At 41.5% G+C, this 24,530-nt stretch overlaps 1 protein-coding gene across 1 annotated transcript in view; it reads right to left on the reverse strand.

The window, feature by feature from the left end:
* The window catches only part of trappc9.L (trafficking protein particle complex subunit 9 L homeolog), a gene marked incomplete at its 5' end in the record, with an annotated part of 331,258 nt that overhangs the window by 118,299 nt on the left and 188,429 nt on the right, over positions 1-24,530 (reverse strand). Inside the window, 1 exon segment of the mRNA NM_001089879.1 lies at positions 20,546-20,636. Within this exon segment, the coding sequence (NP_001083348.1) occupies positions 20,546-20,636 (91 nt within the window).

Below are 24,530 nucleotides of genomic sequence, written 5' to 3' on the forward strand. Positions count from 1 at the left end.
TATAGCACACTGTGATGTAATGTATTACAGAAGACTAGATGAGAAGGAGCAGAATACATTATGCACCAGGGGATATTTATAGCCGCACCATTAAAGGCTTCTGTCAGCCTAAAAAGCTGTTTATTAATTCAGTGATACGCGTGGCAGTCGGGAGCCGGGGGATGAAGCCAATGTGAAACGGAATCAGCTTGGAGACGCCACTTGGAATTTAGCGCCGTACAAGAGATTTCTGATGTTCTGATTTCACGAACTGCGTCTCGTTCTCCTCCTGCCGGGCAATTAAATAGGATCTTGTGAGAGTGAAAGAAGGGCACAGGGAGTATCCAAAATGTAATAACATCTCACACGTCCAACACAGGCAAGGGTAGCTGGGAGTTAAAGGAGACTGGAGGGCTCATTTCTTTTCAGTGCAAGTGCTAAACTGGATATTTGCCTCCATACTGGCTCCTTTGCATCTTGCGGGGGGTTACCGTTACTTTCAGGGGTTCCATTAGTGGGGTGCAACGGATTATTTGCGCCTAGTGAATTGGACGCGACTTCCATTATTAATGAATGGCATGTGCCGAAAGTTTCACCATTTGAACATAAAACCTGTGCCTCAAAGTGATGAGCGCCCGTATTAATGGAACATGCAACTTAAAGGGATACTGTCATGGGAATTCTGCACTGAAATCCATTTCTCAAAAGAGCAAACAGATTTTTTTATATTCAATTTTGAAATCTGACATGGGGCTAGACATATTGTCAATTTCCCAGCTGCTCCTGGTCAGGTGACTTGTGCTCTGATAAATTTCAGTCACTCTTTACTGCTGTACTGCAGTTTGGAGTGATATCACCCCCTCCCTTTCCCCCCCAGCAGCCTAACAACAGAACAAAGGGAAGGTAACCAGATAACAGCTCCCTAACACAAGATAACAGCTGCCTGGTAGATCTAAGAACAACACTCAATAGTAAAATCCAGGTCCCACTGAGACACTTTCAGTTACATTGAGAAGGAAAAACAGCAGAATGCCAGTAAGCATTTCTCTCCTAAAGTGCAGGCACAAGTCACATGACTGGGGGCAGCTGGGAAATTGACAAGATGTATATCCCCATGTCAAATTTCAAAACTGAATATAACAAATCTGTTTGCTCTTTTGAGAAATGGATTTCAGTGCAGAATTCTGCTGGAGTAGCACTAATAACTGATGTGTTTTGAAAAAAAACATGTTTTCCAATGACAGGATCCCTTTAACGTGCGCCCCTAATTACCCTGTCATAAATATAAATTGTATCAATTACTGTACAGGCTAATTGTATTTGTAGTTGTCCCCCCCAAGTCTGAAATTGGCCCTGGGGCCGCTGAATTCTGATGTCTGATAAAATATTAGACATTATTTGTTTTTTTTTGGGAATCCATTTACATAATCTCCAAAAATAGCACTCAATCTGTTTTGTTGTAAAGTAAATTCTATTTTTTTCACCCCAGTTTCCATGGAGATATTTCGGAGTATCAAAGACGGACGGCTCCAGTGATCCTGCCGCTCTTAAACGGAGCCGAAGTTGCCTAATTATATCAGACTGGGCTCAGGAATCTGCCCCGTGAGGCTATTTCCAGCATTATCGGCCCACGTTGACCCCTTGCTAGAGAAAGAGGTCCTAACACTGCAGCAGGAAAGTGATTTTAACATTGCATGGATTGGTTACCCTTTAAAGGGGACCTGTCATCTAAAAAAAAATATTCCAAATCCTATTTTATCATGTTAGTTAAGCAAAATAAACTTTAATTACAGTTTATAAATTATTTGAATCTTGTTTCCTTCAGTCTGGGAATTCATAATTATAGCAAGCAGGCAGGAGCCATTTTGTGGACACTGTTATTGAGACAAGTCTTGTATCATCTCAGAATCTTGTTTGTGCACCAGAATGGGGGACCTGATGTCCATCCCCATGTCCTGGTTACACAATTAAACGGTGAAGAGAGGGGGGAATGTGTGGAGAGCAGTGACATGTAGGAAGTGCTGAATGGAAAGTGAAAGTAATTGCCTAAGGCATAGAGGAGGGTCAGACAATATTTGATTGACAGCTGAGATTTTTAAATGAGTTTAAAACATCTATAAATGCTTTAATAAAAAAATAGTGTTTGGATTTCATGTTTAATTTGAAAAGTACTTTTATTATACAGCTTTTTATGTCTGGGTGACAGGTCCCCTTTAATTCAAGCTGGCATTTAAAGGGCCAGAGACACCACACTAGTCTCCAGGCAGCATAGCAGGGGCAGGATAATGCTTCTCTTTGCCTGATGTGTTCATATTCGGCTTTAGTATTGCCCTTACCAGGTCCCTCTGAGCTGGCCAATGGAGTGCTCAATAGCAAGCATGAGATAAAGCAAGACGGTGCCTGTGTACTGCCTCAGAGCTTATTAAATATGTATGTCTCCAATAAAGGCACATCGTTTGGAATAGGTTCCAATCCCAGCTCTACCCCGAGGCCATGCCGCTGTTGTACTATGGAGATATTTGTAAGGGGAAATTGCATTGTTAGCCTTTATTTGCTTATAGAATGTTCTGCCCCATCACTGATATCATAAGACTGGAGACTTTTATGTACATGATATAAGTGGGATGGGGGGGAATATTGGACCTTTGGGAAAAGACAGGTTCCCATGCACTTGTCGAGTAAACACCCAGTCCCCTAATTTAAATGGAATTTTTTTTTTCCAAAACACATCAGTTAATAGTGCTGCTCCAGCAGAATTCTGCACTGAAATCCATTTCTCAAAAGAGCAAACAGATTTTTTTATATTTAATTTTGAAATCTGACATGGGGCTAGACATATTGTCCATTTCCCAGCTGCCCCCAGTCATGTGACCTGTGCCCTGATAAACTTCAATCTCTCTTTACTGCTGTACTGCAAGTTGGATGAGCCCCCAGCAGCCTAACAACAGAACAATGGGAAGGTAACCAGATAGCAGCTCCCTAACACAAGATAACAGCTGCCTGGTAGATCTAAGAACAACACTCAATAGTAAAATCCAGGTCCCACTGAGACACATTCAGTTACATTGAGTAGGAGAAACAACAGGCTGCCAGAAAGCAGTTCCATCCTAAAGTGCTGGCTCTTTCTGAAATCACATGACCAGGCAAAATGACCTGAGATGCACCTACACAGCAATATTACAACTAAATACACTTGCTGGTTCAGGAATGACATTTTATATTGTACAGTGAATTATTTGCAGTGTAAACAGAATCCCTTTAACTCTTTTATCCGAAACCTTCTTTAATATGTATCCCAGTTCATTAGAGACAAAATCTGTTAATTCCCCTGCAACTTTTCTTGGAACCGGAGGATAATTCCATGTTCTGTGTTACTGCCTATAATAAATAATCCACCAATCGTAAAAGGACTTTGCGATGTCCTCCGCTATGATCTCTTCCCTAAACTTTAAATAAACCTCGTTGTCACCTAAATAATTAACTACATGTTCTCGATTAATAGTGTGATGATTAAACCATTTGGTTACTCCTTCCCCAGAGAAATTACGGATTAGAAACCTCCGTGCGTCGGAGGGATTCGGCAAAGGCGAATACGTTCAGCCGCAGTCCTGGCCTTTGAAGAGCAGTATTGAGTATATTACATCCACTGCTGGAATGGCAGGGCGTCCGTTGGAGTGGCTTGTCACTGAGACAATAGACTGACAGACACAGAGATAACAGTATCTCAGGGGAAGGCTTAGCATGTACTTACTGGGGCAAATTTACTAAAAGGTAAAGTGACTTAACGCTGGCGAAAATTCGCCAATGTGACGTCATTTCGGGACATTGACGATTTACTAACAGCGTAAATTTGCAAGCTCTACTTCGCACTCTAACGCCAGGCGAATTTTCGCTCCGGCAAATGGACGTAACTACGCAAATTCACTAAGATGCAGATTTTACTGAACGTTACCTCTTGCGCCAGATTTGCCTTCGCCACCTCAGACCAGACGAAGTGTAATAGAGTAGATAGGAGTTCCTCAAAAAGAATTTTTAAAAACACTGGCGACTTTTCAGTTTTTCAGGGTGATACGCTACAAAAGATCGTAAATTTTTTATAAGGTAACCAGCTTCCCCCCTACATTTCCTAACATATGGCACATAAACTATACAGTGGGCTCATGTGTAGGGCGATATACCGTATATACTCGTGTATAAGCCGACCTAAGTATAAGCCGAGGTACCTAATTTTACCTACAAAAAACTTATTGACTCGAGTATAAGCCTAGACACAACTATAGCCCTGTCTCCCAGCAGCGCACATTCCGCCAAAGCAACCCCCCCAGCGATCAACCGGACTTCTTTGCAAAGTTGATGGTGACAGAGAATTGCCACATTTTGGATGCTGAAAAACTCGGCTTATACTCGAGTATATACGGTAACAACTTTATTTTATTTTATTAAGGTTCCCTGGGCTTGTGTAATGTAATCTATTTGCTGCAACATATTTGTCCATTCAACTTTAACTTCCCGCCGTATGCAAATTAGCCAACACTAGCGTAACTTTATTTAGCTTGCCGCAGTAACGATAGTGAAACAAAACTAGGCCTGGCAAAGTGTTGTGTTGTGAGCGAATTTCCGGAGGTTAGTGAATTTGCCACACTGTGTATGGAAAGAGTATGATTAAAGGGGAAGTAAAATGTTTAGGTATTTGTGCAGGAGCTGCCATGATTACTCTGATGCCCATATCTATAAACACAAACCTACATGAAAGGAAGGATCCTGTTCCCTCCAGGCATCTCCCGTAGCAGGAGCAGAGACTTTTGTTTCTAATAAACCCTAATTGACCGTAGGGGTAGGAAGCACAGCGTGGGGGCATGTGAGGATCTTGAAGGAAAGTCAAGCCATCATGAAAGCAAGCCGATTCTGACAGCCTGTGTGTCTAACGACCATAGAGAAAACATATCACCGGCAAACAGGCTAAGCGGCGGGGGAATTCGGCTCATCGGAAAACGCACGGTCCATTGAGTGTAACTTGTGTTTGCGGCTGAGATCAGTGGTGTGATTCGATTACAGAGGAGAGAGTTAGCCGTTCGTTAGACAGTCGGCCAAAGTGAAAATGATACCCGAGTCCAATCAAATGAAACCACTCGCCCTGAAAACCTTCTCTTCCTCGGATTTTATTTCTGGCTCAGCAGCTTTTGGATTCACAAGAACAACAGGAATGAGTTCAAATACCAAGCTCAGGGGATGCGAAAGGGTCTTATCTACCCCCCACCTTAAATATACATAAAACAAAGCTTGGCGAGAAGAAGGTGCAATGTTCTGAACAAAACTTCACTAATCCAAATAGAGCCCTTGGATCGAACTTGACTTGAATTCTGCTCCACGGTTTTCCTTTTGCACTTCTACCTCTCAGCATTGGGGTCTTGAAATGGATTCCATTAAAGGAGAACTAAAGCTAAACTAAAGAAGTAGCTAGAAATGTTGTACATTATGGGGCACATTTATCAAAGGTCGAGGTGAATTTTCAAATTTAAAAAATTCGAATTTCAAGCTATTTTTTGTGTACTTCGACAAGGGAATAGACCAAATTCGAATCAAATTTGAAAGAAAAAAAATTGAAAATTCTAATATCAAAATGTATCATGTACTGACCGACCATTCGCCATCTAAAACCTGCCGAATTGCTGTTTTAGCCTATGATGGACCTCCATTTGGAGTCAATTGGTGGACTTTGAAAAATCGTAGTTTTTTTGTGGAAAAACTTCTATTTGAATTCGATCGAATGCGCTATTACTTCGATTCGTGCAATTCGAATTCAGCTGTATACGGACCTATTCAACCAAAAAAAACCTTTGACTTCATTTCGGTTGAAATTTTTGAATTCGAATTTCGAAGTTATTCAGATTCGACCCTTGAAAAATATGCCCCTATGTTTTGTGCCTCTGTACCAGCCCAAGGCAACCACAGCCCTTTAGCAGTAAAGATCTGTGTCTCCAAAGATGCCCCAGTAGCTCCCCATCTTCTTTTCTGCTGATTCACTGCACATGCTCTGTACTGCTGTCACTTACTGAGCTTAGGGACCCACTCACAATATACAGTACACATAGAATAGAAATGTCACAATATAAGGCTGATTAGTAATTAATACACATAATTACTACATGGCAGCACAGAAACCAGTGCAATTAGCATCAGAATTGAATAATCAGCAAACCTGTAGCATCAGCTTATATTACAGCCAGGGAAGCTCATTTTCTGCTGGATAATTAGTGACGAGCCCTAAGCTTAGCTTCTCAACAGCCAATCAGAGCCCACTGAGCATGTGAGTGTCACAGACACTTTCCAAGATGGTGACCCCCTGTGACAAGTTTGAAGTCCTGGATCATTGCTGCTATTGACAAGCTCAAACTTTAGCCTTGTGCAATAAGTTCAATATATAAAATATGACATTTTAACTATATTCATCGTTAAGGTTTAGTTCTCCTTTAAGGGCGTGTGTGAGTTTGCTGCTTGATTACATTTGTAAATTCAAGTTCCACCAGTTTCTTCCCATTTGGCAAAACAGAATTTCTAAAGAAGAACCTCAACCCAGAAGGGCCCAGTGGAGTTGAGTAAGTCTTCATCTTGAGGTCAGTGTAACATGTGGGGCACTGAACGATCGTGTATCTAATCATTTTCGGCCAACATCAATTATAAAATCGATGGGTCAGGTTCGAAAATTTTCATTTTTTGTTCATGAGCAAATCGTGTATCGAAACGATCGGTACAGTTCCTACGATAACGAAAAGATGTTTTAGAAATCTATGGCCAACTTTAGGGGTCAGTGCTGATTTGGTGGTGTTCTGGCACGATTCCTAATAATGACAGTCTGCATAAACCTCTAACTTTGTCGAGAGGTTAGAGGGGTCCTTGACCAGATGTTGGCCTTCAAAGGGCCCACAAGGCCTGAAAATCAATGTGGTGGGGTAACTGGATGTGAGCAATAAAGGAAAACTACAGTAGGTTCTTCATATCTGAAAACTAGAAATATCTTACCCAAGACTTGTTTAGTGTGCAAATGGTGTACTAGTTAGTGTACCCTGAGAAGGGACCCAGTAGGTTACATACGGAGGTTCTCTAAGTCAAGCCAAGCCATTTCCAATGCATAGTGACCATGCAGATGTATATAGTTTAACTTACAGTATGGCTTTTAGCAGTAGTCTTATGGTTTCATTACAGACTAAACAATACTGATGGTGCAGTGGAGGTTTAGTTCCCCTTCATGCTGAGCAACGAGAGTTCTACAGGTTCCCATGTTGAGTAACGATCCTTTCACGCCCATTGCAGATCTCCGCTTGCAGCAGCTGAGACGTGGTCATGCTCACAAGGCCGGAGTGCAGAGGGGAAGCCAAGCGCTCAGATAGAAAGCAACACGGGCTGATTTATGTGTCCAATTCATCTAAGAGACATCTAGCAGATGTGCCCAACACCCACCTGAGCCTCGCACTTCTTACTCAAGTTATTCCCTTTGTAACAATCACAAGCCAACCCAAATCTCCTACACTCATTGTCTGGCTTTCAACTTCAACTCACACATAGACATAAAATAAACACTTATTTAAAGGAGAAGTTCACCTTTACATTAAACTGTAGTATGACGCAGACTGTGGAATTCTGAACACACAACTGTTCTATATTTTCTATTCTTTGTTACTTTTGTTCTCCACTACCTGGGCCCATAGCACCTACTCATCAACACCTATGAAGACGACCCTCTGTTTTCATTACCCCCCATGTACTCAGGTCTTTAAAGTTTCTTCTTTAGTAACCCCAGGCTATATTTCCCTTCTCCAGATGAATAAACAGAGATGTAAGTTAGTCTGCTCCGCACCTGCCACTTGCTAACTTGTATTTACTCAACTTGTATTTACTCAAGACTTCTGCTATCTTCTGATTTTTGTGTCCATACTGTAGAGGCTCATAGCAGTTGTTTATCCATCCCTTACTACATCGCTCAAGGCAGCTTATTGGCCGTGTGTGAGGCCATCCGACGGCGTTCCCCAACCGATATCTGGCCGAAAGTTGGGCAGATCTCGTTCGGGCAGGAATGTAATCCCACATTTCGACCGCCCATATCGGATCCATTATAATCTGATTGTTGGGCTTTAGGGCCACAATTGGATCAGCCCATATTGCCGACTTCAATGTGGGCATATCGGGGAGAGATCCGCTCATTCGACAACCGCCAAACGAGCGGCTCTCTACGTCTATAGCCATCTTTAGACTTCACTATCATTTAGTTGTACAATTTCGAGCAACTGGTCGTCAGCTTATGGTCTGGGCACTCCCGTACAATTCTCCCAGTACAGCCCATTGTGCACTGCGCATAATTAAAATAAGGCCTGTCTGTTAGAGAGCGAGACAAAGCAGAACACAGATGCCGCAGATGCACGCAGCACTTAACATAAAATCTCATAATGAAGAGCTGCCAGTCATCTTCCAAAAATGACACCCAGCACTAGGGAACAGCATGGCACCCTACGTGTTCATTTAACGCATCTCTGCCTCCAACTGGGACCCGTGGGTTCACCACCATTGATATGCAGAGTGATTCACTGACGAGAAAGCATAATTATGCGCAGAATAAGTATATTAAGCAGCAACGGATCACAGAATGATTCCAGACAACAAATTTCCAATTTACTTTCTTAGATCCAAAGATGAAATTTGCCTTAATCCCGAGTAGCAAATTACTCTGCCTTATTATGCTTGGCTCGAAGTGGGCACTATTATAACGGTAATAAATATATTAGCAACATTAGAACAAGATGGCGACAACAGGACAGGATCAAGACAGCAGGGAAAGACATGAGACCAAGATGGAGACAACAGAACAGGATGGAGACAGCAGGGAAAGACATTAGACCAAGATGGAGACAACAGGACAGGATCAAGACAGCAGGGAAAGACATGAGACCAAGATGGAGACAACAGGACAGGATCAAGACAGCAGGGAAAGACATGAGACCAAGATGGAGACAACAGGACAGGATCAAGACAGCAGGGAAAGACATTAGACCAAGGTGGAGACAACAGGACAGGATCAAGACAGCAGGGAAAGACATGAGACCAAGATGGAGACAACAGGACAGGATCAAGACAGCAGGGAAAGACATTAGACCAAGGTGGAGACAACAGGACAGGATCAAGACAGCAGGGAAAGACATGAGAACAAGATGGAGACAGTAGGGCAAATGGTGATAGTAGAACGACATCACACCACTATGGAAAGGTGAAACCGTAATACAGTATGTCAGGAGAGGAGAATGAGACAGTAGAACAAGATGGAGGGGACATGCCATATACACAAGCTTTTATTGGCTGTGTACTTAACAACATAATGTTTCAGTAGACAGACAGAATTCAGACTGGACACAAACCATGTTGCCCCACTACTACTAAAGTCAGACTTGAGTTAATAATCTCAGTACAACAGAGAACAGCGAGACATGGAACTTGCAATAATCCAATCATCTGCTCTCTCTATTCTTAAATCTATTTCTGCCACAAGCAGTGAATTTTTATCAAAGCTGCAACGTTCATTAAAAAATGTTCATTTCACCGAAGTACAGAAAAGTCGTTGGGAGAATTCATTTAGCGTGTATTTAATTATTCATAGCAGCCCCATTATAAAGATCAGGATTACTCTCCCAATGCCAATAGCTTCCAGGAATACCATCATCATCATCATCAAGGCAACAATTACGGGCTCATTATCTGCAGTTGCGGCAGACAAAACTGCTGGAGTGTCGGAAAGTCTCTCGATCAAGAAGCACCGGATCCAAATAACCCTCCTCCCCTGTGGGAAACTGAAGCAACTGAACGATATTCATATACAAATAGAGTATACAAGTTTGCAAACTCAATGCCTGCCCATAAATGGCAGTGGCTTCAATGGGAGTTACCACAGCCTCATTCTGATACTGACACTTGACAATTCTGATCAGTGTGACCTGGGGGGAGGGAATTCCTGGAGTGGATGAAGCAGAGGCAATGGAATGGGCACCCTGGTCCTTAAAGGTGATGCAAATCCTTAAAAACTAAGCACTACTGAGCACTTTTGCAATTTACATTTTTCTTCTAGTTTTCAAGATGTTAGCAGTTTATATAATGGCAGTTGGGGGGTGCGTACGTGTGACCGGTGGTGTAGGATTGCTGGGTGCCCAGTATTGGGGGCAACAGAACTTCACGGAAAAGAGGTTCCGGGTAAATATTGGGAAGGGTTTGTTACAGTGAGAGCTGTGAAGATGGGGAATTGTCTCCCTGAATCAGTGGTACAGGCTGATACATTAGATAGGTATAAGAAGGGGTTGGATGGTGTTTAGCAAGTGAGGGAATACAGGGATATGGGAGAGAGCTCATAGTACAAGTTGACCCAGGGACTGGTCCCATTGCCATTTTGGAGTCAGGAAGGAATTTTTTCCCCCTCTGAGGCAAATTGGAGAGGCTTCAGATGGGTTTTTTTTGCCTTCCTCTGGATCAACTGGCAGTTAGGCAGATATAATAAAAAAAAAAGGGAAGGGCCGCACTAGCTCACCGCTCTCCCCTCTGATCAGGTGCACAGTCAGACAGTGACCCCACTGTGTATACGACAAGACATTCGACAGCAGACGGCACTTCTGAAAAAAGAGGGTTTATTGGAAATCCTGCTGGAATACACCTAACACGTTTCGGGAGTTATCCCTTAATCATAGGTTCCATGGAACCTATGATTAAGGGATAACTCCCGAAACGCGTTAGGTGTATTCCAGCAGGATTTCCAATAAACCCTCTTTTTTCAGAAGTGCCGTCTGCTGTCGAATGTCTTGTATAATAAAAAAAAAAAGGTTGAACTTGATGGACGTGTGTCTTTTTTAAACCTTACTTACTATGCAACTGCTATAGAGACAGGAGAACTGCTGCTGGACCAAACCAATATTTTTTTTACCGGGGGAGCTAAGGATTATTCAGGGCTCCATGTAGGATAAGTGAAAGCATTATATGGGTGGACCAGACCAATATTTCTTTGTTGCGAGCGATCAGAAATGGCAGTTGGGGGTGGTGTTTACAAGCAACTAGTGGCGGTGGCATAGGATTGCTGGGTGTCCAGAGTTGAAGGCCAATAGAACTGAGCCCAGCACTGCTACAGAGGAGAGAACTGCTGTTGGACCAAACCAATATATATATATATTTTTGGCAATTGGGGGTGGTGTGTAAGTGTGACGGGTGACAGTGGAGTAGGATTGCTGGGTGCCCAGTATTGGGGGCAACAGAACTCATCACTGCTATAGAAGCATACAGGAGAACTGCTGTTGGACCAAACCACTTTTTTTTTTTTTTTTGCGTGGGAGCTAAGAACTATTCAGGGTTCTATGTAGGATAAGTGAAAGTATTATATGACTGGATCAAAACAAGATTTCTTTTTTTGCAGGGGGAGCTAAGGTTGCAAGCAATAGTAAATGGCAGTTGGGGGGGTTTACGTGTGACTGGTGGCGGTGGCGTAGGATTGCTGGGTCCCATGTAGGATAAGTAAAAGCCTTATATAGTGAATAAAGTACCCCCTATTGTAAAATATAAGGATATTGTAAGTCACCGAGGAGTTCCATGACCATAGAAAAACACGAAGGCCGAGTGCTTTTATACAGGTCATGGAACTCCGAGGTTTATTTATTATAATACACAAGTTTTAGGAGTCATGTGACAAGAATTACATCACTACTCACCGTTTATAACTGATGACATCACTAGCCACCGTTTATAAGGATATAATTTAGAGGATATTCATGACTCTTGTGTATTATATGACTATATATACAAGGACTGTATCACTGAGTGTGACTTCAGCTTGGATACGGCTACTGAATGACATCGAGACATTTCTATATATTTATTTGTATCCGTTTCGGAACGAGACATCTGTTTCCATGTGTATCGCAAGCTGTCCGACTGATGCAAGTCATTTCCTTGGCAATGGAGCAGAATATGGTGTCTGTACACACGGACGCACACGCAAATACATATGTACACCTGCTGAACGGGTCATGTCTATGATGCAATGTTTATTCTGCTCCATTACAGCCGAGCTTTGCCACAAGCAGGTGCATCACTGCTGTTCTCATTACGCGTCGGGCTATTTGTGAGCAGTAAGTGACTAAGAATCTGACGGACATATGTGCCGAGTGCTGGTATTTACAGAGCAGCGTCTGCCACTGAAACAGCCCTAATTAATCACCGCAATCCATGCGCTGCTGCTGCCAGGGAATGCAAGGAAGCTTAAAGGATAAGTCAAACTGCCCTTTTTAATTCCAATATACACTTATTTGTAAATATAGCTGCAGCTGAAACAGTTTTTGTCTATTACAGGTATGGGATCCGTTAGCCATTATCCAGAATGCTCCAAATTACAGGAAGGCCACAGTGTCTGACATGGAGGCTAACAAATCAGGCCCCCCCCACCCCAACCTCCCCTTCACCCACCCCCTTTTACCTTTTGCATTGCTGCAAGTGGAGTACCCATGGGGGCAAACGTACTAATTCGCCAGCGACAGCTTCGCTCACATCGCAATACTTCGCCAAGCGTAGATTCGCCAGGACAACGGCAATTCGCTAAAATCTTAAGTTGCGTCCAGGGCGCCAAACGCGGGCGAAGTTGCACTAGCGTTACTGTGCAAAGCAAAGTGAAGTTACGCTAGCGTTGGCTAATTCGCATACGACGGGAAGTTAAAGTACAATAGACGTATATGTTGCAGCAAATACATTACATTACACAAGTCCAGGGAACCTTAATAAAATAAAATAAAGTTGTTATATTGCCCTACACATGAGCCCAGTGTATAGTTTATGTGCCATATGTTAGGAAATGTAGGGGGGAAGCCGGTTACCCCCCCCCCCAAAAAAAAATGTATGTTTTTTTCAGCCTATCACCCTGAAAAAGGAAAAGACACCAGCGTTTTTTGGGACTTAGAAAAATGTTCAACTATTTTTTGAGGAAGTCCTATCTACTCTATTGCACTTCGCCTGGTCTGAGGTGGTGAAGGCAAGTCTGGCACAAGAGGTAACGGTCAGTAAAATCTGCATATTAGTGAATTTGTGTAGTTACGTTCATTCGCCAGAGCGAAAATTAGCCAGGCGTTAGGGAGGGAAGTAGTGCTAGAGTCTATCTCCTTTGCTAGCGAAGTTATGCCAGCAACCGATAGTAAATCGGCAAAGTCCCGAAATGACATCATGCTGGCAAATTTTTGCCCTTTAGTAAATTTGCCCCATATTTCCTGGCAAGGATCTGTCCTGGGTCAGCGGGGCTAATGAGGGCCAGAGCCCACCTATTTTTTTTCCCAGTGTCCTGCTGGCCCAGTAAAACCCTGGCAGGTCATTTCCCAAACACTCCATTTCATTCAAATATTTAAAAATTATTCCCCTTTATTCTGTAATAATAAAACAGTCGCTTGTACTTGATCCCAACTAAGATATAATTAAACCTTATTGGAAGCAAAACCAGCCTATTGGCTTTATTTAATGTTTATATGATTTTCTAGTCGATTTAAGGTATGAAGATCCAAATTACAGAAAGGCCATGTCCCATAGACTCCATTTTATCCAAATAATCCAAGTTTTAAAAAAGGATTTGCTTTTTCTCTGTAATAATAAAACAGTAACATGTACTTGATCCCAACTAAGATATAATTAATCCTTATTGGAGGCAAAACCAGCCTATTGGCTTTATTTAATGTTTATATGATTTTCTAGTAGACTTAAGGCATTAAGATCCAAATTACAGAAATCTGTTATCCAGAAAACCCCAGGTCCCGAGGATTCTGGATGACAGGTCCCGTACCTATGCTATTCTTTGCACTGTTGGTTCTGACTGTGCACCACTGAAACACAGATCATGTAAGGTATTGTGGAAAGTGGAGTCCTAATCCATATACACCCCAAGGTGTGGTTCTTGGGAATCCAACTGGATGGGAGGCAAACATTTGTGTATAGGGCTGTTGCCTAAACATTTATTATAACGTATTTAACCAATGTGATGTGAGTATTCCCTGGATCTCTCCAGTGGCTCCAGCTCTTCTGCCCAAGATTCTTTTCATTTCCACTTATTATTCACTAACATTTACTGTAAATTATTCAGTCATATAAAGACCACGCAACCCCCAGCTGAACAGCAGCCCATGTAATTTCAATTATCCCGAATTCTGCCACATTATCCCGATGTTGTGTCCTTATCAGTCAATACCCCCGCCAGCTATAGATGCTCTTTCTGCGCATCAGCACTCCTATACATTAGGATTTGTTATCCTTTAATTCCTCTCACAGTCAGGACCCGGCCAAGCAAGAAACACAGAATCCAGCATTGGTTTCGCTACAGAGTTACAGCAGCCTTTTCAGTTACGGGTGAATTATGGCACCCTGGGAAAAGTCCAATTTGGAAAGAGAGCAGGGGGCCTTGCTAAGCCGGGCTAAACCATTTACAGGCTGCCTGAGGAAGTAACACTCGGCGGAATGGCAGGTTTGGGTGAAAATAATGTAAATGTCACATTTTTAATGGAAACAGCCGTATAGAGGAATCAGCTGACATCGTAATATCTGCAACAGTCGGCTGATTTCAAGGTGTTATTCTGGGCATATAAATAGTTCAGTACAAGGCACTACAATTATGGCCAGGGTATAAACAGGGGTGAGATAAAGAAATCTCAAGCCCAGTAGTATTTATATTTTACAGCAGCAAATGGGTTTTTACTGTGATGCTGAAACACCTGAGATTCAGAGAGGTCAGAGCAGCCGATAGTTATGTGGATTTATAAAGTTTGGGCAACAGAACCAGCAGAACAAATGCTGCAGATTGAACGCAAGAAAGTGCCTAAAAAGTCAGCGGATTCGCATAAGGTCTAGAGAGAAAGAGTTTCCGGGGATATTGCACCAGTAACTCATCAGAGAACGTGTCAAGCAGGTATTAAATACCAGGGAACGTGCAAAGAGGAGAGGACAATGAGATTGTTTTCCAGCAACTGTTGCACCATCTGTCGTGGAACCTGAAGTTCTGCGTTACTTTGTAGAATACAGACGTAAGAATATGCAGATTGTACCGAGCGATGAATAATGATTATACAATACCAGGATTATGAGAATATGATCCAGAGAGAGGGAGGTTTGGAGGAGATGTAGCAGCTTGTGGTACAATGTTACACGTCCTCGGCTAGAGCTGTCCATGGTACTGAAGTCCATTAGCAGTACAGTGTTAATGGGATACTGTCATGGGAAAAACATTTTTTTCAAAATGTATCAGTTAATAGTGCTGCTCCAGCAGAATTCTGCACTGAAATCCATTTCTCAAAAGAGCAAACAGATTTTTTTATATTCGATTTTGAAATCTGACATGGGGCTAGACATATTGTCAATTTCCCAGCTGCCCCCAGTCATGTGACTTGTGCTCTGATAAACTTTAACCACTCTTTACTGCTGTACTGCAAGTTGGAGTGATATCACCCCCTCCCTTTTCCCCCCCAGCAGCCAAACAAAAGATCAATGGGAAGGTAACCAGATAGCAGCTCCCTAACACAAGATAACAGCTGCCTGGTAGATCTAAGAACAACACTCAATAGTAAAAACCCATGTCCCACTGAGACACATTCAGTTACATTGAGAAGGAAAAACAGCAGCCTGCCAGAAAGCATTTCTCTCCTAAAGTGCAGGCACAAGTCACATGACCAGGGGCAGCTGGGAAATTGACAAAATGTCTAGCCCCATGTCAGATTTCAAAACTGAATATAAAAAAATCTGTTTGCTCTTTTGAGAAATGGATTTCAGTGCAGAATTCTGCTGGAGTAACACTATTAACTGATGCGTTTTGAAAAAAACATGTTTTCCGATGACATTGGGACAGCGCTAATACAGTACAGGTATGAGACCTGTTATCCAGAATGCTCAGGACCTGCTGTTTGTCGGATGATGGATCTTTCCATAATTTGGATCTTCATACCTTAATGTAGAGACCCTGAGGGTTAGGCATCTCCACAGTGTTCTACCCTGTACTCTGGAAACCTAAAGTGGTCCTTGGTGAGCCCTGGGTGATTATTTCCTTATTCCTGAGGTTATCAGTAATTTCATCTGATTCATTGCTTGCCCAGTAGGTGTAGGGTTGCCATCTTTCCCCGCTGGGAACTCTGGGCGGGGCAATCACATCATGGGAGTCGGGTGGTGACGTTGTGGGTGGAGGGGTGTGTTGGGCAGAGCTATGATGTAGCAATTGGCTGATCGCCGCGTCAATCTTAGGGAATACTGCCAGGTTTTCCAAGTTAGAAAAATTGGGCAGGCAGTTTTAGCCCAGACAGCCCTCCCGAAGTAGGTGGCAGTGTATAAGGGAGAGAACACGCGATTTTAGGGCTCTTTTCTTGGATCCCACCTTTCGGGGAGGTGGGTACAGGACTGGGTCTGTCGGGCCCTCTTTAGGGACAGTTCTACTTAATGATAGGAGTTTGTGTTATAATCACTCTAGGAGCGAAAGATAGTGGAAGTGTATTTAGTGAGCAGCTTGCTGGCTCCAACAAATAGAATAGTGGGACCCCTAGTGCTGGGGAAGAATCACCAAGACAGGCTGCACTATTCTCCCCTAAGAGACACTGAACTGAAAGTATCTCAAAGTGTGAGGTTTTCCACTGCCTGATCTGAATGTGTTGAAGAGCTTACTATCTAATAACTGTGATGCTGCTAAACTACCTGTTTATTAAATAGAGAAATTCATTTGGTTTATAGCAACAACCAAGCCGCAGTTTAATTCAATCTGGTTGATCTGTGCACCGGAGACAAGAAGGATCCACCTGAGGGTAAAGTGCTTAAAGGGCCAATGGATACCACTGGGAGTTGGGAGTTGCCCATATCCTAAAAGTGCCCAGGGTACACTGGCTGCAAGTCAGGCATTCAACACATTTCTCAGGCCCACCTCTGGGTGTGCTACACTAACGGGGTTATTTACTAAACTTTGGTAGGACTTTTTGGGGCAAAACTGAAAATTTGCAGTTTTTTTTTTGAGATTTATTAAAGGGGTTGTTCATCTTTGAGTTAACTTTTAGTATGATGTAGATAGTGATATTAGGGGACAATTTGCGATTGGTTTTCATTTTTTAGTATTTGTGGTTTCTGAGTTATTTAGCTTTTTATTCAGCAGCTCTCTAGTTTGCCGTTTCAGCCATCTGGTTGCTAGGGTCCAAATTATCTTAGCAACCATGCATTGATTTAAATAAGAATATCAGAGGGCCTGCTTAGAAAAATGAGTAATAAAAAGTAGCTATAACAATAAATGTGTCCCTTTCAAAGCATTTGTTTTAATAATGGGGTCAGTGACCCCCATATGAGTCAGAAGAAGTAGTAAAATAATTCAAAAACTATAAAAAACAAAAAAAATGAAGGAAAATTGAAAAGTTGCTTAGAATTCTCTATTCTATAACATACTAAAAGTTAATGTAAAGGTGAACCACCCTGATGCAGCAAAAAGCCTGAATCCGAAAATCCACCATCTCAGACATGCCGAGGTTCTGTAAGTCAATGGCAGAGGTCCCTATTGTATTTTGTTCCTGTGGTCTGCGCTGGAATTAGACCGAAAATCCGACCATTTCGCTAAGATTCAGCAAAATTCGGGCTTTTTGGGAATAAGGCCGAAAAAATTGAGCGATTCGGGAAATAACTCCGAAAAAATGTACAATTCGGGTTTTTGCTTGATTTTAAGTTAATCTTTTTTAATAATAAATAAGTTAAAATCGTATGTGGGAGTTTGTTCGAGGTTTTTTATCTAAATAATGAAATAAATTCAGATTTTAGTAAATAACCCTCCCTGTCTACTAGAAAATCATGTAAACATTAAATAAACCCAATAGGCTGGTTTTGCCTCCAATAAGGATTAATTATATCTTAGATGGGATCAAATACAAGCGACTGTTTTATTATTACACAGAAAAAGGAAATTATTTTTTAAAATTTGGATTATTTGTATAAAACAGAGTCTATGGGAGGTGGCCTTTCTGGATAACGGGTTTCCGGATAACAGACCCCATACCTGTACAGGAATATGAGCACAGGATACTCTGCCCGTGGTACTGAAATCTGTTCGCAGACTTTGTCATTGTAACCGTTATAATCATTTTTTTTCATAATCTAAAACATATTTCGTTACAATATTCACGCCAGTTCCTCTTCAAATGATGATGTTTAAAGTCTAAATCTGAATAACATCGTTTCTCGAGGGGCTTCTGGGCTACGACCCCTTTCAACTCGTGCCACATTCTTCCATTTAGTTACAAGGGCAATTAGTACAACGCCGCTCGTTACTGTCATTTCTGCGCAGAGCGACTTGTCGTTTGCAACTGAATCATTCTGACGTTTAGACTGAAGTTTGTGTATTTGACCCAACGTTTCTACAAATCGCAGGGAATTAACGTCCACCGACTGATCAGGGATAACGACACTGACTGGAGTCATAACTCAAAGCCACTTTGAAGTGTAAAGAACTGGGGTTCCCAGGGGATCTTGTTGGTTTAGTGCCTGTGTTTTTTCTAAATTAGGCCTCAATTACTGTTCAAGCTGATTCTGGGAATTGTAGTTTGGAATAAGAAAGAACACGAGAGCAAATATTTCAGCTCTATTGCTTTGCATTAAGGTGCCAAAGATATATGGAGCAAATTCACTAAGCGCCGAAGCGCCTAATGCTAGCGTGAATTCGCTAGCGTTGGGCATTTTCGTTACTTCGCCGATTCACTTACGCCTGGCGAAGTTGCGCAACAGACGTAACTACGCAAATTCACTAACGCGCGTATTGGTCTGAACGCTACCTTTTACGCTAGACTTCTTTTGCCACCTCAGACCAGGCCAAGTGCAATAGAGTAGATAGGGATTGCTTCAAAAAAAGTTACAAAAATTTCTAAGTCCCAAAAAACACTGGCGTTTTTTCTTTATTATGGGTGATAGGCTGAAAAAGATCGAAAAAATTTTTGGGGCTCCCCTTCTTCCCCCCAACATTTCCTGACTCATGCCAACTTACCTATACAGTGGGCACATGTGTAGGGCAAATTTTATTTGATGTTTTGAAGGTTTCCCAGGCTTGTGTAGTGCTGCTAAATATTCCTCCATTGAAATTTTAATTTGGCGCCGTATGCAAATTAACCATCGCTAGCGCAACTTTGCTTCGCTTAGCGAATCAACGCTAGCGCAACTTCGCAACCTTACGCTACCCCTGAGTGCAACTTCGGATTTTAGTGAATTTGCAGAGCGCTGGCAAAACTACGCCTGGCGAAGTGCGGCGAAGTTACGCCTGGCGCAACTACGAATCTTAGTGAATCTCCCACACTGAGAGGTGCTACATAATAAAGATGCTCATTTCTGGTTAAAAAGATATAAATAAAAAGCAACATAAATACAGACATATTTTTGCTACATCCAATTCCAGTGCAAGCGGATGATAATAAATACGGTATCACTGGCTGCTGGAACAATGGTCTAAAGCTAAAGACAAAGGAACAGTAATGGTACATGGGGTGCTGCCATTCTTTGAAGGTACAGGTACGGAATCTGTTATCCAGAAAGCCCCGAATTACAGGAAGGCCGTCTCCCATCGACTCCATTTTATTCCAAAAAATTTAAAGTTTTAAAAATGATTTCCTTTTTCTCTGTAATAATAAAACAGTCGCTTGTACTTGATCCCAACTAAAATATAATTAATCCTTATTGGAGGCAAAACCAGACTATTGGCTTTATTTAATGTTTATATGATTTTCTAGTAGACTTAAGGTATAAAGATCCGAATTACAGAAAGATCCTTTATTCGGAAAACCCCAGGTCCTGAGTATTACGTATGAATTACAGCTCCCATATCTGTACTTGTTATATCATTCCCAGTACAGGTATGGGACCTGTAATTCAGAATGCTCGGGACCTGGGGTTTTCTGGATAACAGAGCTTTCCATAATTTGGATCTTCGTACCTTAAGTCTACTAGAAAATTATGTAAACATTAAAGAAAACTGGTTTTGCCTCCAATAAGGATTAATTATATCTTAGTTGGGATCAAGTACAAGCGACTGTTTTATTATTACACAGAAAAAGGAAATCATAATAAAATGTTATTATTTGATTATAATGGAGTCTATGGGAGGCAGCCTTCTGGATAATGGGTTTCCAGATAACGGATCCCATACCTGTACAAAAAAAATACAAATAAAAAAAAAAAAGTGGTCGCTGTAAAGGGAAAGTACCCCTACATGTTCATCTTGTTTAACCCCATGGGCCCAAGAAAGTTATTAAACTATAGCCCAACCCAATGTCTCCTGTCAAATATTTGGGGCTAACGGGGCTGTGGCTCAACAACATCCTTCAGAGCGACCGACATAAATAAACCATCTTATTTTTAATCTGATTACTTAATTGCAGCCTTGGGAGTTTGAAGAGAAAAACAGAATGTCTGTTCATACAACACATAAGCAATATTGTCTATTCAGTTGTGGTACCAAACGGGTTAAAAAGGGTTAAAAATGAAATGCCCCAAGGGGAACAGATGTGATCCCAGCTGAGGAGCCACTTACCCCACTGCAGAGGAGCCAGTTGGAGATGCTCGAGAACCAGCTGGTTTAACACTCCTTCTACACTTGCCTCTCCTTCTCGCTTCAGGGTCGGGTAGGAATGAGTTAAGGGAGAAACACACTGTCCAACTGAAGAATAAGGAAGAAATTCTACTGGCCAATATGTTCACCTTTGAGTTAACCATTAGGATGACGTAGAGACTGAAATTCTATTATTTTCATTTTTTATTATGTGTGGTTTTCGACTTATTTCGCTTTTTATTCAGCAATCTGGTTGCTACGATCCAAATTCCCCTAGCAACGATGCATTGATTTGAATAAGAGACTGGAATGTGAATAGGAGAGGCCTGAATAGAAAGAGGAGTAATAAAAAGTAGCAATAAAAATAGATGTGTAGCCTTACAGAGTATTTGTTTTTTAGATGGGGTCAGTGACCCCCCATATGAAAGCTGGAAAGAGTCAAAAGAAGAAGGCAAAAAATTTAAATAACTATAAAAAATAATGAAGACCAATTTAAACTTTGTTTAGAATTTCCCATTCTATAACATACTTAAAGTTAACTTAAAGGTGAACCACCCGCTTAAGTTGACTTTTAGCATGTTATAAAATAGCTAATTCTAAGAAACTTTTCTTTCCAGCTTTCAAATTAGGGTCACTGACCCCATCTAAAAAAAAACAAATTCTTTGTAATGCTTCCAGTGTATTGTTATTGCTACTTTTTATTACTCATCTTTCTATTCAGGCCTCTCCTATTCATATTCCAGTTTCTTATTCAAGTCAATGCATGGTTGCTAGGGGAATTTGGACCCTAGCAACCAGATGGTTGAAATTGCAAACTGGAGAGCTGCTTAATTAAAGGCAAAATAACTCAAAAACCGCAAGTAATAAAAAATGAAAACCAATTGGAAATAGTCTCAGAACATCCCTCTCTACATCATACTGACAGTTAGGGCCAGATTTATTAAGGGTCGAATTTCGAAGTACAAAAAACGTAGAAATTCAACAATTGAATTAAAAAACTTTGATTTGGAATATCGAATTAGAAGTTTCTTCAGCAAATTTGGCAATCGTGCGGTCGAATAAAAATCATTCGATCGAACGATTCGAACGATTTTAGCCTACGATCGAAGGATTTTTATTCAATGTGTAAAGACTTATAAAAATGTTGTAGAAGGTCCTCATAGGCTAATATAGCACTTCAGCAAGTTTTATTTGGCGAAGTATTGAAGTCAAAGTTTTTTTAAAGAGAAAGTACTTCGATTATCGAACGGTCGAATATTCAAACGATTTTTACTTTGAATCGAAGTCAAAGTAAATTCGAAGTCGTAGTATCCATTACTTCGAATTTCGATTTTTTTTTTTTACTTCGAATATTCCCTCGAATTCACTTCGACCCTTAGTACATCTGCCCCTTAATTTAAAGGTTAACAAACCCTTTAAGAATCATGAGACTTGGGGGATTGCACCATTTGTCTTGCACATATAAATGACCCATTATGTCTCTTGGTTGCGCCCACAGTCTATGGCATTTTCACTGATACAGCACTGGGTCTGCTGGAGATTTGCAGGAATGTTGTAAAGTCCGAGTATAATGAGGCTCATTCTCCCGAGGAATAGCAGAATCATACAGAATCATACAGAATCACACTGAATCACACTGAATCATACGGAATCACACGGAATCACACTGAATCACACGGAATCACACGGAATCACACGGAATCACACAGAATCATACAGAATCACACGGAATCACATGGAATCACACTGAATCATACTGAATCACACAGAATCATACAGAATCACACGGAATCACATGGAATCACACTGAATCATACGGAATCACACAGAATCATACAGAATCACACAGAATCATACAGAATCACACTGAATCATACGGAATCATACAGAATTATACGGAATCATACAGAATCATACGGAATCATACGGAATCATACGGAATCACACAGAATCACACTGAATCATACGGAATCATACAGAATCATACAGAATCATACAGAATCTGCCTCGGTGTCAATAAGAGTCAATTTCACATATTGGCTGTTGGAAGTGGCTTTGGTGTGGGAGAGGGAAGTCAATAAACAAGTGTAAACATCGACGTGTTTGTTTCCATATCTCCAGGCAATCAGTCTCCTTCACAAGACAAACTTGTTCCAAACTTGCTAATGGCCTATTTGAAGCATCGTTATCAGAGCAAATATGATAAATGCAAGTGCAATCAATGGCTCCTCACATACACAAACATAATCACCTCCTATCGGCTCAATATTTCTCCCTCGCTTTGTTGCTTCTGGGAATCTCGCCGTTTGGATTTCTCATCTTGTTCTTATCACTTGAGTATAGGCGTCCCCCCAAGAAAAGCTCAGAGCCTGATATGCAGCAATTTATATATTTATATCCTCCCTCGCAATGGTATCTTTATCAACCAGCCACAAAAAAAATAGCAGCCTAGCAGGGAGTTTCTAATTATAAAGAGCAAATAAAACTATATGTTGCATATCTATATGACGGGGAAGTTAAAGGACAGATAGGCTGCAGGAGGGAGGTGCTTAAGTGCCACCCCTCATAATTCCAGGGTTGCTGAACAAAAGCAGCACTGTATTCATAAGACCACAACCCCTTTAACCCTTCATGAATCCAGGGTTGCTGAACAAAGTCAGCACTGTATTCATAAAGCTGCACCCCCTTTAACCCCTCATGAATCCAGGGTTGCTCAACAAAGACAGCACTGTATTCATAAGGCCACACCGTTTTAACCACTCATGAATCCAGGGTTGCTCAACAAAGGCAGCACTGTATTCATAAGGCCACACCCATTTAACCACTCATGAATCCAGGGCTGCTGAACAATGGCAGCACTGTATTCATAAGACCACGCCTCCTTTAACCCATCATGAATCCAGAGTTGCTGAACAAAAGCAGCACTGTATTCATAAGGCCACAACCCCTTTAAACACTCATGAATGCAGGGTTGCTGAACAAAGGCAGCACTGTATTCATAAGGCGACACCTCCTTTAACCCATCATGAATCCAGGGTTGCTTAACAAAGGCAGCACTGTATTCATAAGGCCACACCCCCTTTAACCCCTCATGAATCCAGGGTTGCTTAACAAAGGCAGCACTGTATCAATAAAACCGCAGGTCTTTGAGTGAAGAAACCGACAGCAATTCATTTTGCCCTGAACTGAGAAAAGCTGCAGTTTTTTCCAGCCTACGGAAATTCTACGGATAAATACCGCGGGCAGTGGTGTAAATGTTGGCATTTGGGGCATGTCCTGGGCAGCGAGCAGTGAGTGCAGAGCAGCTTATTAAGATTCATTACAATAACCAGATCAATCATATTCCACCTACTCCAATGCCAAGTGGGGCTGGAAAGGAGAGAAAACTAATATTTAATGATTTTGTTTTTAACCTCTCAAAATAACGTAAAATGTATTCTTAAAGCACCAGAGATCTGTTTTAAAAAAGACATTGCTCACAGACTTTACAGAATATCCCCCCCTCCGTTTTACAGGATGCATTTTCCTCTATATGTGAATTTTGTTGTTCACCTTTGGGTTAACATTTAATATGATGTAGAGAGTGATATTCTGAGACAATTTGTAATTGGTTTTTAGTTTTTATTATTTGTGGTTTTTGAGTTATTTAGCTTTTTATTCAGCAGCTCTCCAGTTTGCAATTTCAGCCATCTGGTTGTTATGGCCTGTATTACCCTAGCAACCATGCACTGATTTGAATAAGAGACTGGAATATGAATAGGAGAGGTCTCAATAGAAAGATGAGGAATAAAAAGTAGCAATAACAATACATTTGTAGCCTTCCAGAGCATTTGTTTCTTAGAGGGGGTCACTGACCCCATTGGAAAGCTGGTAAGTCACAAGAAGAAGGCAAATAATTAAAAAAATCCCCTTTGTAGAACTCCCATCTGTCAGCTCTTGTGCACTACAGTGCGACTCCCAGCATGCA

The sequence above is a fragment of the Xenopus laevis genome, chromosome 6L (genome assembly GCF_017654675.1).
Source record: "Xenopus laevis strain J_2021 chromosome 6L, Xenopus_laevis_v10.1, whole genome shotgun sequence".
NCBI classification, from domain to species: Eukaryota; Metazoa; Chordata; class Amphibia; order Anura; family Pipidae; genus Xenopus; species Xenopus laevis.